The sequence below is a fragment of the Sardina pilchardus genome, chromosome 13, assembly GCF_963854185.1.
Source record: "Sardina pilchardus chromosome 13, fSarPil1.1, whole genome shotgun sequence".
Classification (NCBI taxonomy): Eukaryota; Metazoa; Chordata; class Actinopteri; order Clupeiformes; family Clupeidae; genus Sardina; species Sardina pilchardus.
Window position 1 is genome coordinate 32293137 of NC_085006.1, and position 17500 is coordinate 32310636.

Genomic DNA, 17500 nt, shown 5'->3' on the forward strand with positions numbered 1-17500 from the left:
CTGCTCATTAGTGTCCTGCACTGCTGCTGCTACGTCCACACTCACGTTATACACGTCAGAGCACTGCTGCAGGTGGTACCTACACACACACACACACACACACACACACACACACACACACACACACACACACACACACACACACACACGGTACTCACGGAAGAGGGAATCCAGTGAATGGCTGGTTGGGAGAGTCGGTGCTCTGATAAAATCCAAACTCTGTACACGTTTGATATACCCACTGTCTGCCTACAACCACACACACACACACACACACACACACACACACACAGACATATGATGTACAGTAAGTGATAAGATGATAACCAGTGACTTAATCTCCTACTCACCTCTCAAACACACACATACACACACGTTAGCACACACTCATGTGTGTATGAATGCACACAGACACACACACACACACACATACACACACACACACACACACACACACACACACACACACACATGTGCGTATGAACCCACAAATGCACACACACACACATGCACACATGTACAAACACGGACACACACACACACACACACACACCTCCTGCGGCCCCCGGTCCGCTCCAGCTGGTGTTGGTCATGTCCTGCAGGTAGGCGGAGTAGCGAGCGTCCAGGCAGCGCTGGGAGAAGGTGCGGAGCAGTAGCCTAGCAACGGCCGCGTAGCGCTCGTACACCCCACCGAGAGACTCGTCCGCCATCACCCCGCACAACACACTTATAGTGATGTTAGTGCCCACCACGCCCTGCACACACACACACACACACACACACATATGAACACACACACATATATGAACACACACACATATATGAACACACACACACACACCCCACCGAGAGACTCGTCCGCCATCACCCCGCACAACACACTTATAGTGATGTTAGTGCCCACCACGCCCTGCACACACACACACACACACACACACATATATGAACACACACACACACACACCGGCCAGAGACTCGTCCGCCATCACCCCGCACAACACACTTATAGTGATGTTAGTGCCCACCACGCCCTGCACACACACACACACACACACACACACACACACACACACACACATATGAACACACATACACCGCCGAGAGACTCGTCCGCCATCACCCCGCACAACACAGCTATAGTGATGTTAGTGCCCACCACGCCCTGCACACACACACACACACACATATGAACACACACACACATATATGAACACACACACACACACACACACCGGCCAGAGACTCGTCCGCCATCACCCCGCACAACACACTTATAGTGATGTTAGTGCCCACCACGCCCTGCACACACACACACACACACACATATGAACACACACACATATGAACACACACACACACACACACATATATGAACACACACACACACACCCCACCGAGAGACTCGTCCGCCATCACCCCGCACAACACAGCTATAGTGATGTTAGTGCCCACCACGCCCTGCACACACACACACACACACACACACATATGAACACACACACACATACACATATATATGAACACACATACACATACACACACACACACACACACATATATGAACACACACACACCGCCCAGAGACTCGTCCGCCATCACCCCGCACAACACAGTTATAGTGATGTTAGTGCCCACCACGCCCTGCACACACCCACACCCACACACACACACACACACACACACATATGAACACACACACACATATGAACACACACACACACACCGGCCAGAGACTCGTCCGCCATCACCCCGCACAACACAGTTATAGTGATGTTAGTGCCCACCACGCCCTGCACACACCCACACCCACACACACACACACACACACACACATATGAACACACACACACATATGAACACACACACACACACCGGCCAGAGACTCGTCCGCCATCACCCCGCACAACACACTTATAGTGATGTTAGTGCCCACCACGCCCTGCACACACACACACACACACACATATGAACACACACACATATGAACACACACACACACACACACATATATGAACACACACACACACACCCCACCGAGAGACTCGTCCGCCATCACCCCGCACAACACAGCTATAGTGATGTTAGTGCCCACCACGCCCTGCACACACACACACACACACACACACATATGAACACACACACACATACACATATATATGAACACACATACACATACACACACACACACACACACATATATGAACACACACACACCGCCCAGAGACTCGTCCGCCATCACCCCGCACAACACAGTTATAGTGATGTTAGTGCCCACCACGCCCTGCACACACCCACACCCACACACACACACACACACACACACATATGAACACACACACACATATGAACACACACACACACACCCCACCGAGAGACTCGTCCGCCATCACCCCGCACAACACAGTTATAGTGATGTTAGTGCCCACCACGCCCTGCACACACACACACACACATATATGAACACACACACACATATGAACACACACACACACACACACATATGAACACACACACACACACACACACCGGCCAGAGACTCGTCCGCCATCACCCCGCACAACACACTTATAGTGATGTTAGTGCCCACCACGCCCTGCACACACACACACACACATATATGAACACACACACACATATGAACACACACACACACACACACATATGAACACACACACACACACACACACCGGCCAGAGACTCGTCCGCCATCACCCCGCACAACACACTTATAGTGATGTTAGTGCCCACCACGCCCTGCACACACACACACACACACACACACACCCCACCGAGAGAATCGTCCGCCATCACCCCGCACAACACAGTTATAGTGATGTTAGTGCCCACCACGCCCTGCACACACACACACACACACATATGAACACACACACATATATGAACACACACACACACACACATACACATATATATGAACACACACACACACATATATGAACACACACACACATACACATATATATGAACACACATACACGAACAGACACAGACACACACACAGACACACAGACACACTGACACAGACACACACACACACACACACACACACCTCAAAAGCCCGGTTGTCCTCGTTGTACTGAACCACGTCCATGAAGTTACCAGCCAGCGCCTCCAGGAAGTGGGCGGAGTCCATGAAGGAGTCCAGCTGCAGCGGAGAACACAACCTGGGGGGGGGGGGGGGCAGTAATGGGGGGCAGTTATAGAGGAGAACACAACCTGGGGGGGGGGGGGGCAGTTATAGAGGAGAACACAACCTGGGGGGGGGGGGGGGGGGGGCAGTTATAGAGGACAACACAACCTGGGGGGGGGGGGGGCAGTAATGGGGGGCAGTTATAGAGGAGAACACAACCTGGGGGGGGGGGGGGGGGGGGGGGCAGTTATAGAGGACAACACAACCTGGGGGGGGGGGGGCAGTAATGGGGGGCAGTTATAGAGGAGAACACAACCTGGGGGGGGGGGGGGGGGCAGTAATGGGGGGCAGTTATAGAGGAGAACACAACCTGGGGGGGGGGGGGGGGGGGCAGTAATGGGGGGGGCAGTTATAGAGGAGAACACAACCTGGGGGGGTCAGTCTCTCTCCCTCATGCTCTCTAATATACACAACTTCCTGACAACACACACACACATGCACACATACAGTACTGCATTGATAAAAGGTGTGTGTGTGTGTGTGTGTGTGTGAAGGAGGTGAATGTGATGTGTCAGCGTGTGTGAAGTCTTTGGTGATGTTGCTGTAGGTGCAAGTGTTTGTGTGTATGTATATGTGTGTGTGTGTGTGTGTCTTCTCACTGGAAATCTTTGGTGATGTTGCTGTAGGTGAGAGGGTTCTTGAGCATCTGGCTCAGGGTGTCGGATGCCTGTTTGACCAGTAGGGGGCACTCAGGGCTGTAAGAGGCCAGAGAACGCCACACCACCTCCAGATACTCTACCAGAGCAAGAGACACAGAGAGAGAGAGAGAGAGAGAGAGAGAGAGAGAGGTTTTACACACACACACACACACACACACACACACACACACACACACACACACACAGAGTGTGTAGACAAAGGGAGGTATTGTTATTGAGTATATCAGTGTTGGGATTTGAGTGTGTGTGTGATGACCTGTCAGGAGGACTTTTAATCTGAAGAGGCCACCTGCTTTATGAGAGGGGATCGCATGTGGACACCCACTCAGACTTCTACTGAGGTTCTTTTTATGATATGTGTGTGTGTGTGTGTGTGTGTGTGTGTGTGTGTGTGTGTGTGTGTGTGTGCACTAGTACAGCACTACATGGGACTGGGAGTATGCTGATGTGTGTTATGAGGGGCGCAAAGTGTGTGTGTGTGAGTACCTGACTGTCTGTCTAACTGTGTGTTGATGAGTGGCCAAATGTTACCATTCATAGCGAAATCAGTCGTTTTGCGCACAACGTTATTTTGAGAAAATCAACAATAACAAACTTCCGGGTTAAAATGTTGAATTTCACGTTTTCGCCTCATTCGACTGTATACAGTCTACAGTTTCATATCGTGAACGCATTTCACGGAAAAACATACGTTTTGACTGTTAAACCCGGCGAAGATTCAACAGATTTGCTGTCATTCCCATTGTGCACGCGCTGCTTAAAAAGGTGATTTCTCCTCTTCTGGCATATCGTGACAGGAGAACCATGTCAACTTTGGATGTTGTTATCTTAGCGATAGTTTGTGTAATACCCTCGATATACATATCGTTGGAAAGCTTAGTTTATGGCCGTTCACGTGAGCACAATAACGTAATTTAATTAATTTTACCGAAACGACTGGTTCCGCTTTACAGGGTCACAAATGTGTATAACTGTGTGTGTGTGTGTGTGTGTGTGTGTGTGTAGGCTCTCACCTGGGAAGTTAACAGTGGCATGAATGGGGGCGCTGGTTGCTATGGCAGCGTGCACCAGGTGGGGGTATTTGAGACGGAACCAGGCGGCCAGAGAGCCAGGATAGGAGCCCCCGAACGCCACCCACCTGCACACACACACACACACACACACACACACACACACACACACACACACTCATCAATAAACACACTCATCAATAAACACTCACAGAGAGACAGGATGGGAGCCCCTGAACGCCACCCACCTGCACACACACACACACACACACACACACACACACACACACACACACACACACACACACACACACACACACACACACAGAGATCACACTCACACAGAGAGCTGGGACAGGAGCCTCCTAACTCCACCCACCTGCTGCTGGACAAGCCCCGCCCCTCTGCCACCACCGTGCGGAAGTGGGCCAGGTCCGCCAGCGCCTGCCGACTGCTCAGGAAGCGCAGATTGGACGTGCTGAGGTCCCTTTACACAAACACACACACACACACACGTTAGGGCTTTTAAAACAGATGTCTGTCTCTATAATGACATGCACACACATCCACACCCACGTCCAGACAATTTTAGGACTTGCTGACAGATGTCTGATGTTTCTATAACACACACACACACACACACACACACACACCACTCTTTAACAGATGCCATCACATTTCAGGATTATGAAAAGGGTGACACCTGCTGGAGAAAAACAACTAAAAACTTTGAGCTGTGACACTAGCAACCGCTCATGGGCATCATATCAATGCCGAGCATGCCATGGCTTGCTTGCACTCACTCGGTGGGGTGGCTCTTGCCGTAGAAGCGGTGCTCCAGAAGAAAGCACAGGCCCCCCAGCTTCTCTGCGTACGTGAGCCAAGTGCCGTACTGCATCCAGGCTGGGTTTGCAGGTCCCTCTCCCCCGATCATCAGAAACACCGGGCCTCCTGGTCTGTAGAAACTGTCATTGATAAAGTACCTCTGCAAACAAGAACGCAGCAGTACTCAGATAAGAGAACTTTCATTGGTAAACTCGTTCAGAGAGATCGACAGATTCTTGCTGGATCAAGCGGACCCCACCAACCCAGCCTCCCTTAGCCTACCTGTTTCCAAACTCGGGTGTCGACGCCGTTGAAGTGGTCCAGTCTCTGGGTGAACCAGTGGTCCTGCACCTCAGGTCCTGCTTTAGCTGCGCGCTGTGTTGTCTCGGACCGATCCATAAATCTACGGAAACCTTTGAACCGAGCATCACCGGAGCCGCAGAGGCACAGAACAACAACCAGCACATATTTCAAAAGAGACGAACTTACATATGTCAACACTGCCATGTTTAGACTAGCGTAGTTCCCCTACAAGCATATGATCTACTCATGTGACCACACGACGCAGTGGCGGTTCTAGACTGAATTACTCCCCAGGCGAGATCCTCCACGAGCGCCCCCATGAGTGTTTTTTGACGCACTTTGCGTCAGTCGGGCTCATAGGGTTAAGCGCTCGTGCCGCCCCATACAAGATGCCGCCCCGGGCGACTGCCCGGTTCGCCCGTACCTAAAACCGCCACTGACACGACGAAAAGCGCGTCTCTCTTCCTTATTGGGGAGAAAAACGTTGTTTATTGCGCCCTCTGTGGTTGACATATCTGGGCAAGTTAGTTCTCTCCAGGCCAATAGGCGGCGACGTAGAACTGGGGACTACGGCCCTGTCATTGTTGAGTACAGAAGCAACGGAAACAACCGGCAGCAGCAGGAGAAGCGCAGTTTGGAGTCTAAAGAGAATAGAGCTTATCGCAATTATGGAGGAGGCAAAAAACAAAGAGAAAACAACTCCTGACAAAAAGGAGGAGAAAGAGAAGCTGCCGGCTGGAAAGGACAAAGATAAGAAGGAAGATCAGGAACTGGTGGGTGAAAATGAATACGTTTCGAGGTGTTTTGCACAGAAACACTCTTAGCAAATTTGCCTGAGTCACTGCCTAACGTTAACAACATGGTTGTGCAGGCCGAAAACCTTTTGTCGTTGAGACGGACACAAGTGAAATGAATGAACTCGATTGTCTACTTGTAGTCTTACAGCATATTTAAAGCTATGCTAATCTTAAAATAGTGGAGATTATATATAAGTATACCATTCGATGTCAGACTATCGAGTCTACCTAGCTGAGTTGCTAATGCTAGCATTAGCTTGGCTAACGTTAGCGGACTAGCAATAGCTTAACTTAGTGGGCACTAGACACGCTAGCTCAGGATAAAGAAGATAGACTTTATGCCGATGTCACTGCTTGATTTTACGAGTTTACAATGGTAATTATCTCTTACAAGGTTAATATTTATTTGAGAAAGATGGTCAGCTGTATTTCGTCCCAGCTAGAAACGACGATAATTGTTAATGAAGGGTTATCATTCATGACAGTTAGCAACGCACTGACGTGAGTTAGCAATACGATGGTTCAGCAATAGATTACATATCTTGCAGTCATAACTGAACGTATCATTGAAAATGTCAGATTTAAAAAAAATTGGGTTTATTTCCTTAATTAAACGAAGTCTACTTGTTATACCTGGAAATGGTCTACTTTGTAAGTGTATGTCTCGAGTGATGTGTGCGGTTGTTTGTTTATGTATTTGTTTACAGTCAGAGGAGGACAAACAACTCCAAGAGGAGTTGGAGATGATGGTGGAGCGACTCGGCGTGAGTATTACTCACACATACACACACACACACACACACACACACACACACACACACACACACACTTAGCTATCAATCAAATATTCACTGTATGAATTAACTTAGTGAGTACGATTTGTTTTATATACCAATGGAGTTTTTCTGCATGGTGTATAAATACTGTTAATAATAAATAACACATACATTAATAATAAAAACACATACACACACGTATATCTGCGTGTGCGTTTGGTGACCGGTGTCTCCTGTGTGTGTGTGTGTGTGTGTGTGTGTGTGTGTGTGTGTGGTGTTGTCCCTCAGGAGAAGGACACGTCTCTGTACCGGCCGGCCCTGGAGGAGCTGCGTCGCCACATCCGCTCGTCCACCACCTCCATGACCTCGGTGCCCAAGCCCCTCAAGTTCCTGCGGCCGCACTACGCCAAGCTCAAGGAGATCTACGAGGCCATGGCGGCCGGGGAGAACAGAGTGAGTGTGTGAGTGTGTGAGTGTGTGAGTGTGTGAGTGTGTGAGTGTGTGAGTGTGTGAGTGTGTGAGTGTGTGAGTGTGTGAGTGTGAGAGTGTGGGTGTGAGTGAGTGTCTGTGATAGGCCATCCACTGTGGATAGTATCTAGGACTAGAAAACTTTGTCAGATAATCTGTCCTCTGCCATGGTTTCATTCCATCCCTCTCACTCATTCACTGCAACTCACTGTTTCTCTCTCTCTCTCTCTCTCTCTCTCTCTCTCTCTCTCTCAGCGCTTCTGTGCAGATGTGGTGTCTGTGCTCGCCATGACGATGAGTGGAGAGAGGGAATGTCTCAAGTACCGTCTCCTGGGCTCCCAGGAAGAGCTGGCATCATGGGGACATGAATACGTCAGGTAACACACACACACACACACACACACACACACACACACACACACACACACACACACACACACACACACACACACACACACACACACAGTAGAGCTGGCCTCATGGGGACATGAATACATCAAGTAACACACACACACACACACACACACACACACACACAGTAGAGCTGGCCTCATGGGGACATTAATACATCAGGTAACACACACACACACACACACACACACACACACACACACACACACACACACACACACACACACTCAAAGTAGAGCTGGCCTCATGGGGACATGAATACGTCAGGTAACACACACACACACACACACACACACACACACACAGTAGAGCTGGCCTCATAGGGACTCACATATTTCAGGTGAAACACACACACAGTGCACACAAATACCCTCTCCTCACACTCTCACAATCACAAATACATGTTCTAACATGCATTTTTTTGTGAGATGTTTCTGACCTCTGAGTGTGTGTGTGTGTGTGTGTGCATGTGTGTGCGCCCGTGTGTGTGTGCGTGTGTTTGTGCGCGTGTGTGTGTGTGTGTGCGTGTGTGCGCGTGTCTGTGCGCGCGCCTGTGTGTGTGTGTGCGTGTACGTGTGCGCGCCCGTGTGTGTGTGTGTGTGCGTGTGTGCGCGTGTCTGTGCGCGCGCCTGTGTGTGTGTGTGTGTGTGCGCGCCCGTGTGTGTGTGTGTGTGTGCGCGCCTGTGTGTGTGCGCGTGCGCCCGTGTGTGTGTGTGTGTGTGTGGTCTCCCCAGGCACCTGGCGGGGGAGGTGGCGAAGGAGTGGCAGGAGGTGGAGGAGGGCGAGGTGGCGCAGCAGGAGCAGCTGCTGGCGCTGGTGCAGGAGATCGTGCCCTACAACATGGCCCACAACGCCGAGCACGAGGCCTGCGACCTGCTCATGGAGATCGAGCGCCTGCACATGCTGCAGGACTACATCGACGACAACGCCTACGCCAAAGTCTGCCTCTACCTCACCAGGTACACACACACACACACACACACACACACACAACGCCTACGCCAAAGTCTGCCTCTACCTCACCAGGTACACACACACACACACACACACACACACACACACAACGCCTACGCCAAAGTCTGCCTCTACCTCACCAGGTACACACACACACACACACACACACACACACACACACACACTCACACAACGCCTACACCAAAGTCTGCCTCTACCTCACCAGGTACACACACACACACACACACACACACACAACGCCTACGCCAAAGTCTGCCTCTACCTCACCAGGTACACACACACACACACACACACACACACACACACACACACTCACACAACGCCTACGCCAAAGTCTGCCTCTACCTCACCAGGTACACACACACACACACACACACACACACACACACACACACACTCACACAACGCCTACGCCAAAGTCTGCCTCTACCTCACCAGGTACACACACACACACACACACACACACACACACACACACACACTCACACAACGCCTACGCCAAAGTCTGCCTCTACCTCACCAGGTACACACACACACACACACACACACACACACACACAACGCCTACGCCAGAGTCTGCCTCTACCTCACCAGGTACACACACACACACACACACACACACAACGCCTACGCCAAAGTCTGCCTCTACCTCACCAGGTACACACACACACACACACACACACACACACACACACAACGCCTACGCCAAAGTCTGCCTCTACCTCACCAGGTACACACACACACACACACACACACACACACACACACACACACTCACACAACGCCTACACCAAAGTCTGCCTCTACCTCACCAGGTACACACACACACACACACACACACACACAACGCCTACGCCAAAGTCTGCCTCTACCTCACCAGGTACACACACACACACACACACACACACACACACACACACACACTCACACAACGCCTACGCCAAAGTCTGCCTCTACCTCACCAGGTACACACACACACACACACACACACACACACACACACACACACACACACTCACACAACGCCTACGCCAAAGTCTGCCTCTACCTCACCAGGTACACACACACACACACACACACACACACACACTCACACAACGCCTACGCCAAAGTCTGCCTCTACCTCACCAGGTACACACACACACACACACACACACACACACACACAACGCCTACGCCAGAGTCTGCCTCTACCTCACCAGGTACACACACACACACACACACACACACAATGGTACAGGGAGACAATGGGCCAGCGCTCATTTACACGTTAGTTCATTTGATCAGACATCCTCCTGCTTTGCCAAGGGATAAATTATTTATATGACACACTCAGTCCTGTTGGTGTGTGTGTGTGTGTGTGCGCTAGACTTCCTGAGGTCCACGATGAGCTCTTGGTGCTGAGAGCATGTAGTCAGCAGTGTTGACACTCATGTAACACTGATTAGGCTCATCCTTCAAAATATTTTCGTTTGCCGTAACCCGACCGACTCAGTCAATTTAGGGCCGGACTTGCATTAAGACTTGCGTTAAGACCGGTCGATATTTTTTTTTACTCTTCAAACAACCAATACAAACTCAATACAATAATGTTGAAGCGCCAAGTCTATTAGCCCTCTTGTTGGACTGTCTCAAAGACAGGTTTATTAAGTAACTAGACAATGTTTGTCTGTCCCGTTGGTTCCCCTGTGTCTCCTGCGTGTGTGTGAGAGTGTCTCTCCCTCCCCTCCGGTGTCACAGAATGTGTTCTGATGTATTTTGATTGGGGGAAGGTGTCCGCGGGGGAATATTTGGTTCAGATAGGTCAGAACGATTGATAATCGTTTAGTAGCCTACGTTTATGTTGTGGTGTTGTTCGATGAGGTTGAATGACGAGTGATTGAGACTGAGATTTAGCAGTAAATCAATTTGTTGGTTTTGAGCGGACACCTGTGCCCATGTTGGAATGGGAGTAGGCTATGTCGGACCTACATTTTTTTATGCTAGGCATCCTAAATTACCGGAGTTTTGGAATGATATCTCAGCCTCCCCGTGTCCTAACGCGTACTGTGTAGGACTAGGCTACGCTTTGTTTCATTCACTGTTAGTGGTTCGCGCATCGTGCTAGACTGTAATGATGGCTGCGGCTATAGAAAATGTTCGTGGTCAAAGTTAAAAGTTAGGCTACTAGTTCGTACACCATTATTCATCTAAAAAATGCATTAAAACACCTCAACATCGCGTTAACTTGGCACGAAGTTCTGTAAGAACTGCCCATATATTTCCCATCCATTCTCCCCATTAGTCTAACGGTGACCGTGTCGCCTCAAGCTAAAATGTTTGATCAAAAAAATATTTCAATAAGATTTCCCAACTTGTTTGTGGTCTATAACATACATCAGAATGAGTTAGTGATGTCACAATATGCAAATGTGTTTACATTCATACCTACAAAATCACCGTGACCAAAATTATACTTCTTTTTTGTAGCCTACTTTGAATCGTGAAAAAATAAAATAAAAAATAGGCCTATATAGACCGACCCAATATAAGTTTTTCGCCCGGGTTACGGCAAACGAAAATATTTGTAAGGATGGCCTTATGATGTGCATTCATTCAGTAGCAATAAGATAACTGTAATGATTTGTTTTTACTCTCTCACTTTGATTAATCTTGGCTACTAACCAACTGTTTACCAGTAAGATTGTTGATTGATAAGTTTATCTGCTTTTTACATGGAATATAATGTCTGAATGTCAGTAGTGTGTTGGATTTGTAGTGATTGTTAATGATCCCCCCCAGCTGTGTGAGTTATGTTCCTGAGCCGGAGAACTCAGCGCTGTTGAAGTGCTCGCTCAACATCTTCCGCAAGTTCAACCGTTACCCAGAAGCCCTCAGGCTGGCACTGATGCTCAACGACGTGGAACTGGTGGAGAACATCTTCACCTCCTGCAAAGACATGTACGACACACACACACGCATGCACGCACACGCACGCACGCACACGCACGCACACACACGCACGCACACACACTCACACGTGTGTTGTTATTGAAAATTCATTGTTTAGTCACTGTGTGTGCTCAGGTTCCCTCCTTACTAACCCCCCTCCCCTGTGTGTGTGTGTGTGTGTGTGTGTAGTGTGGTCCAGAAGGAGATGGCCTTCATGCTGGGCAGGCACGGCATGTTCCTGGAGCTGAATGAGGATGTGGAGGATTATGAGGATCTTACGGAGATCATGTCCAACGTGCAGCTCAACAGCAACTTCCTGGCTCTGGCTAGAGAGGTGCGTGTGTGTGTGTGTGTGTGTGTGTGTGCGTGCGTGTGCATGCTTACATATTATGTATGCCTGTATGGTACTACAGTTGCAAATTCAGAAGTGCATGTATATTATGTGTCTTCCAAATGACTAAATGTATTACACGTGTGTGTGTGTGTGTGTGTGTGTGTGTGTGTGTGTGTGTTCTGACTGTCTTCTTCTCTTGCAGCTGGACATCATGGAGCCCAAGGTTCCAGATGACATCTACAAAACTCACCTGGAGAACAACAGTATGTCTCTCTCCTCTCCTCCTCCTCCTCCTCCTCCTCTCCTCTCCTCCCTTCTCCTCCCTTCTTCTCCCCTGGTCTTGGCATCCTAGGCTCACAACATCTCTATACTATAAAAGTAATCTATCAAGAAACAACAAACCTACTGTACACCTACACAATAGTGTGTAACACATTCAAACAGGACCAGAATCTATGACGTGTGTGTGTGTGTGTGTGTGTGTGTGTGTGTGTGTGTGTGTGTGTGTGTGTGTGTGTGTGTGTGTGTGTGTGTGTGTGTGTGTGTGTGTGTGTGTGTGTGTGTGTGTGTGTGTGTGTGTGTGTGTGTGTGTGTGTGTGTGTGTGTGTGTGTGTGTGTGTGTGTGTGTGTGTGTGTGTGTGTGTGTGTGTGTGTGTGTGTGTGTGAACCATATGATGACAACATATTTATCTTTATCACTAATTTTATAGTTTTGAATGATTTTGCAGATGTGAGGTGTGCTGCTACTTGGGTGTGGGGTTGTTAATTATGTGGAGCATCCCGATCTTCTAAATTGTGCATAAGCGATCAAAAACTGGAATTAATCCGATGTCTCCCTCTCTCCCTCCCCCCCCCCCTCCCTCTCTCTGCCCCCCCCCCCCCCCCCCCTCAGGGTTTGGTGGCAGTGGCTCGCAGGTGGACTCTGCTCGTATGAATCTGGCCTCCTCGTTTGTGAACGGTTTCGTTAACGCCGCCTTCGGACAGGACAAGCTGCTCACCGAGGACGGCAACAAATGGCTGTACAAAAACAAAGACCACGGTGAGTCTGAGTGAGACACGAACGGAACGCTTCAGTTACGCATCTGGTGTAGCTCCCCTGTCAGTGAGACACGGCCCTTTAGGCCAGAAATGAGTGCTTCATATGCACTTATATCAGGGGACCAGCCTGAAGAAGTCTTACATTTAATTTAGTCAAATTTAAGGCCATAAAAGTATTGAATTTTGTGTACAAGATCTTGTTTTTTCCTTTGATAGAATTGATGGATGCCGCAACGTCAATACATTTCCGTAGAGACCATGATATTGTTGATCCCTAGCGGAAAATATGGATCTCTTCAGAAAATAATCAAACTATTGCTATTATTCCGAAACTTGTGTTCACAATTCTCATCCCTCAGTCACTCACTCACTCCATTCTATAGTGAGAGTGTGTGCAAGTTAGCCGGGTTGTAAACCGGACCCTGGAACCTTTCAGATTTAGGGTCTGCCCACCAATAATAACGTAATGGCCCAACCCAGGGGCGGCACCAGGCGTGCATTTGAAGATCTCACTGCACACAATTGGATAACAGTACGGCGATGTTTACTCTGATTCCGGACTTATAGCATAACTTTACAAATGCAAGCCTCGTCTACCCTTTTTTATTTCATAATGTTAGCCTGAAAAAGTGTCTGTTTCAAGTTATGTATGATCTAATTTATTCCAACAAATTTGCATATGAGATTAGATTAGATTCAGCTTTATTGTCATTGTGCAGAGTGCAAGTATAGATATCTTATCATGCTTACTCCAGCAGGCTATGGTCAGAAAAAGTCCGTAGGCCTAGGCCCTATAGAAATTGTCTTTGTTTTAAGGTGTGAACCATGTCCAAAAAAAAAAAACTCATGTAGATTGCAAACACCATCAATAAAGCACACACGCGCACCAAAACACACTACCCTGGTTGCTGATATTAAATTTGATCTGAGGTTGGTGTTAAAATGGTTTTAAAAGTCTTAAATTGTATGCACTAGCACTGTATAAAACCATGATGTCATGCATATACAGGCATGCCCCCCCCCCCCCCCCCAAAAAATGGATCTATAGGGGCTTCATCATGCGGGTGAATGATATCATATGATACGCTCACGTTAGAGGGGATCCATTATTTTTATCTATTTTATTTAACCTTTATTTAGCCAGGATTGTCCCATTGAGATTGAGCGTCTCTTCTGCCAGGGAGTCCTGGTCAAAATGGCAGCCAAACAAATCATTAGGGACTTCATTGTGTGGTTGAATGATATGCTAAGCTCACGTTAGAGGGGATCCATTAGGGACTTCATCGTGTGGTTGATAAGCTCACGTTAGAGGGGATCCATTAGGGACTTCGTCATGCGGGTGAATGATATGCTAAGCTCACGTTAGAGGGGATCCATTAGGGACTTCGTCATGCGGTTGAATGATATGCTAAGCTCACGTTAGAGGGGATCCATTAGGGACTTCGTCATGCGGGTGAATGATATGCTAAGCTCACGTTAGAGGGGATCCATTAGGGACTTCATCGTGTGGTGGACATATGTGATTAGAGGTGGGTTCATAGGAGAGAAGCTCTCATGGTTCGTTCACAGCAGTAACTTAATGTTTCAAAGGCTATGTTGTCTATTCTATTTGCATTACCCTGTTCCTTACGCAATGTCCTTTTGCATGCAAGTCTTTTCAGCATAGTTAATGTTAACGTTAATGTCTGTTTATCTCTGTGTGTGTGTGTGTGTGTGTGTGTGTGTTAGGTATGTTGAGTGCTGCTGCATCTTTGGGCATGATTCTGCTGTGGGATGTTGATGGAGGCCTTACACAGATTGATAAATACCTCTACTCCTCTGAAGACTACATCAAGGTACACACACGCACACACACACACACACAGACAGGTTTCTGTCACACTCCAATGTAATTTTTTAACCTTTCCTTCCACCATGTGTTCATCTTCTGCTAAATTTTCAATTCTGTGCCTGAGCTAACGTTAATGTTGTGCGTGTGTGTGTGTGTGTGTGTGTGTGTGTGTGTGTAGTCTGGCGCGCTGCTGGCGTGCGGTATTGTGAACTCAGGCGTGAGGAATGAGTGTGATCCTGCTCTGGCTCTGCTGTCCGACTACGTCCTGCACAACAGCAACGTCATGCGCATCGGGGCCATCTTTGGGTGAGACACACACACACACACACACACACAATCTCTTGCTTTGTTTGTGATATAATCAGCAGGTGTTTTTGATGTCTCTGTGAACCTCTGCCTCTTCTACCTGTGTGTGTGTGTGTGTGTGTGTGTGTGTGTGTGTGTGTGTGTGTGTGTGTGTGTGTGTGTGTGTGTGTGTGTGTGTGTGTGTGTGTGTGTGTGTGGGTGTGTGGGTGTGTGGGTGTGTGGGTGTGTATATGTGTGTTTAGGCTGGGATTGGCATATGCCGGGTCTAATCGGGAAGATGTCCTGTCTCTGCTGCTACCAGTGATGGGAGATTCAAAGTCCAGCATGGAGGTGTGTGTGTGTGTGTGTGTGTGTGTGAAGTTACAACACCAACATTCCTCCTGAATGTGCTTGCTTATATGAAGTGTATAAGCTTTCTATGGCCTTTTCAATGCAAACAAAAGTGATGTCAGGAAAATAAATCAGTCTAATTTCTGTGTGTGTGTGTGTGTGTGTGTGTGCGCGCGCAGGTGGCAGGCGTGACTGCTCTGGCGTGCGGCATGATAGCGGTGGGCTCGTGTAACGGGGACGTGACGTCCACCATCCTGCAGACCATCATGGAGAAGAGCGAGCAGGAGCTCAAGGACACCTACGCACGCTGGCTGCCCCTCGGCCTCGGCCTCAACCACCTGGGTACAGCCCTGTGTGTGTGTGTGTGTGTGTGTGCCCCTTGGCCTCAACCACCTGGGTACAGCCCTGTGTGTGTGTGTGTGTGCCCCTTGGCCTCAACCACCTGGGTACAGCCCTGTGTGTGTGTGTGTGTGTGTGTGTGTGCCCCTTGGCCTCAACCACCTGGGTACAGCCCTGTGTGTTTGTGTTTGTGTTTGTGTTTGTGTGTTGTGTGTGTTGTGTGTTGTGTGTTGTGTGTTGTGTGTTGTGTGTTGTGTGTTGTGTGTTGTGTGTTGTGTGTTGTGTGTTGTGTGTGTGTCCCTCGGCCTCAACCACCTGGGTACTGTTGTGTGTTGTGTGTTGTGTGTTGTGTGTTGTGTGTGTCCCTTGGCCTCAACCACCTGGGTACAGCCGTGTGTGTGTGTGTGTGTGTGCTCCTCGGCCTCGGCCTCAACCACCTGGGTACAGCTGTGTGTGTGTGAGCAGAAATCCATCTCACTATAAGTAGGGCTGCGTGATTATGGCCAGAATGACACATCACAATTATTTGATTTGTCAATAGTGACTAAAAATCGTTTCCCCCTAAACATATTGGACTTGCTATCTGGCTCACCCCAATTCTTCCCCTACATTTACTCTCCTAAATTACTGCATATATAAACTTGGCTGCCACGTCCGAGCAGTTCACGCTAATTTGATCATGTGACGACAAAATGGTGATTGGGATTATAATTTGATTAATTGTGCAGCCCTGACTACAAGTATTGCTGAGTTTTAGATTAGATGTGCACTTACAGTAATGTGTGTGTGTGTGTGTGTGTGTGTGTGTGTGTGTGTGTGTGTGTGTGTGTGTGCGCGCGCGCCAGTGTTGCCCTGTGTAGGCTTTCCCTGTGATGTCTGTCAGTAATGGCTCTATATGTGAGTTAACATAAGTGTGTGTGTGTGTGTGTGTGTGTGTGTGTTCGTGACAGGTAAGGGAG

At 48.7% G+C, this 17500-nt stretch overlaps 2 protein-coding genes across 3 annotated transcripts in view; one reads left to right on the forward strand and one right to left on the reverse strand.

The window, feature by feature from the left end:
• prss59 (serine protease 59, putative) overlaps positions 1-6354 on the reverse strand; it is an 8279-nt gene extending 1925 nt beyond the window's left edge. Inside the window, exons 1-8 of one of the 2 annotated variants that reach the window (XM_062552391.1) lie at positions 5985-6283; positions 5681-5862; positions 5257-5364; positions 4881-5005; positions 3808-3943; positions 3068-3182; positions 554-755; positions 159-249 (exon numbers count right to left, since the gene is read on the reverse strand). In XM_062552391.1, coding sequence (XP_062408375.1) covers positions 159-249; positions 554-755; positions 3068-3182; positions 3808-3943; positions 4881-5005; positions 5257-5364; positions 5681-5862; positions 5985-6209 — 1184 coding nt within the window. In that variant the 5' untranslated portion in view covers positions 6210-6283. Of the gene's footprint in view, positions 1-158; positions 250-553; positions 756-3067; positions 3183-3807; positions 3944-4880; positions 5006-5256; positions 5365-5680; positions 5863-5984 lie in introns of both variants that reach the window. The other variant, XM_062552390.1, reaches the window with a different exon arrangement.
• A 238-nt stretch (positions 6355-6592) lies between these two features.
• The window catches only part of psmd2 (proteasome 26S subunit ubiquitin receptor, non-ATPase 2), a 21373-nt gene continuing 10465 nt past the window's right edge, over positions 6593-17500 (forward strand). Inside the window, exons 1-14 of the mRNA XM_062552393.1 lie at positions 6593-6778; positions 7510-7566; positions 7867-8031; positions 8302-8423; positions 9192-9416; positions 12214-12372; positions 12553-12697; positions 12900-12960; positions 13590-13736; positions 15464-15570; positions 15745-15872; positions 16115-16202; positions 16382-16544; positions 17492-17500. The exon at positions 17492-17500 is cut by the window's right edge and continues 93 nt beyond it. Of these exons, the coding sequence (XP_062408377.1) occupies positions 6674-6778; positions 7510-7566; positions 7867-8031; positions 8302-8423; positions 9192-9416; positions 12214-12372; positions 12553-12697; positions 12900-12960; positions 13590-13736; positions 15464-15570; positions 15745-15872; positions 16115-16202; positions 16382-16544; positions 17492-17500 (1681 nt within the window). The 5' untranslated portion in view covers positions 6593-6673. The remainder of the gene's footprint in view (positions 6779-7509; positions 7567-7866; positions 8032-8301; positions 8424-9191; positions 9417-12213; positions 12373-12552; positions 12698-12899; positions 12961-13589; positions 13737-15463; positions 15571-15744; positions 15873-16114; positions 16203-16381; positions 16545-17491) is intronic.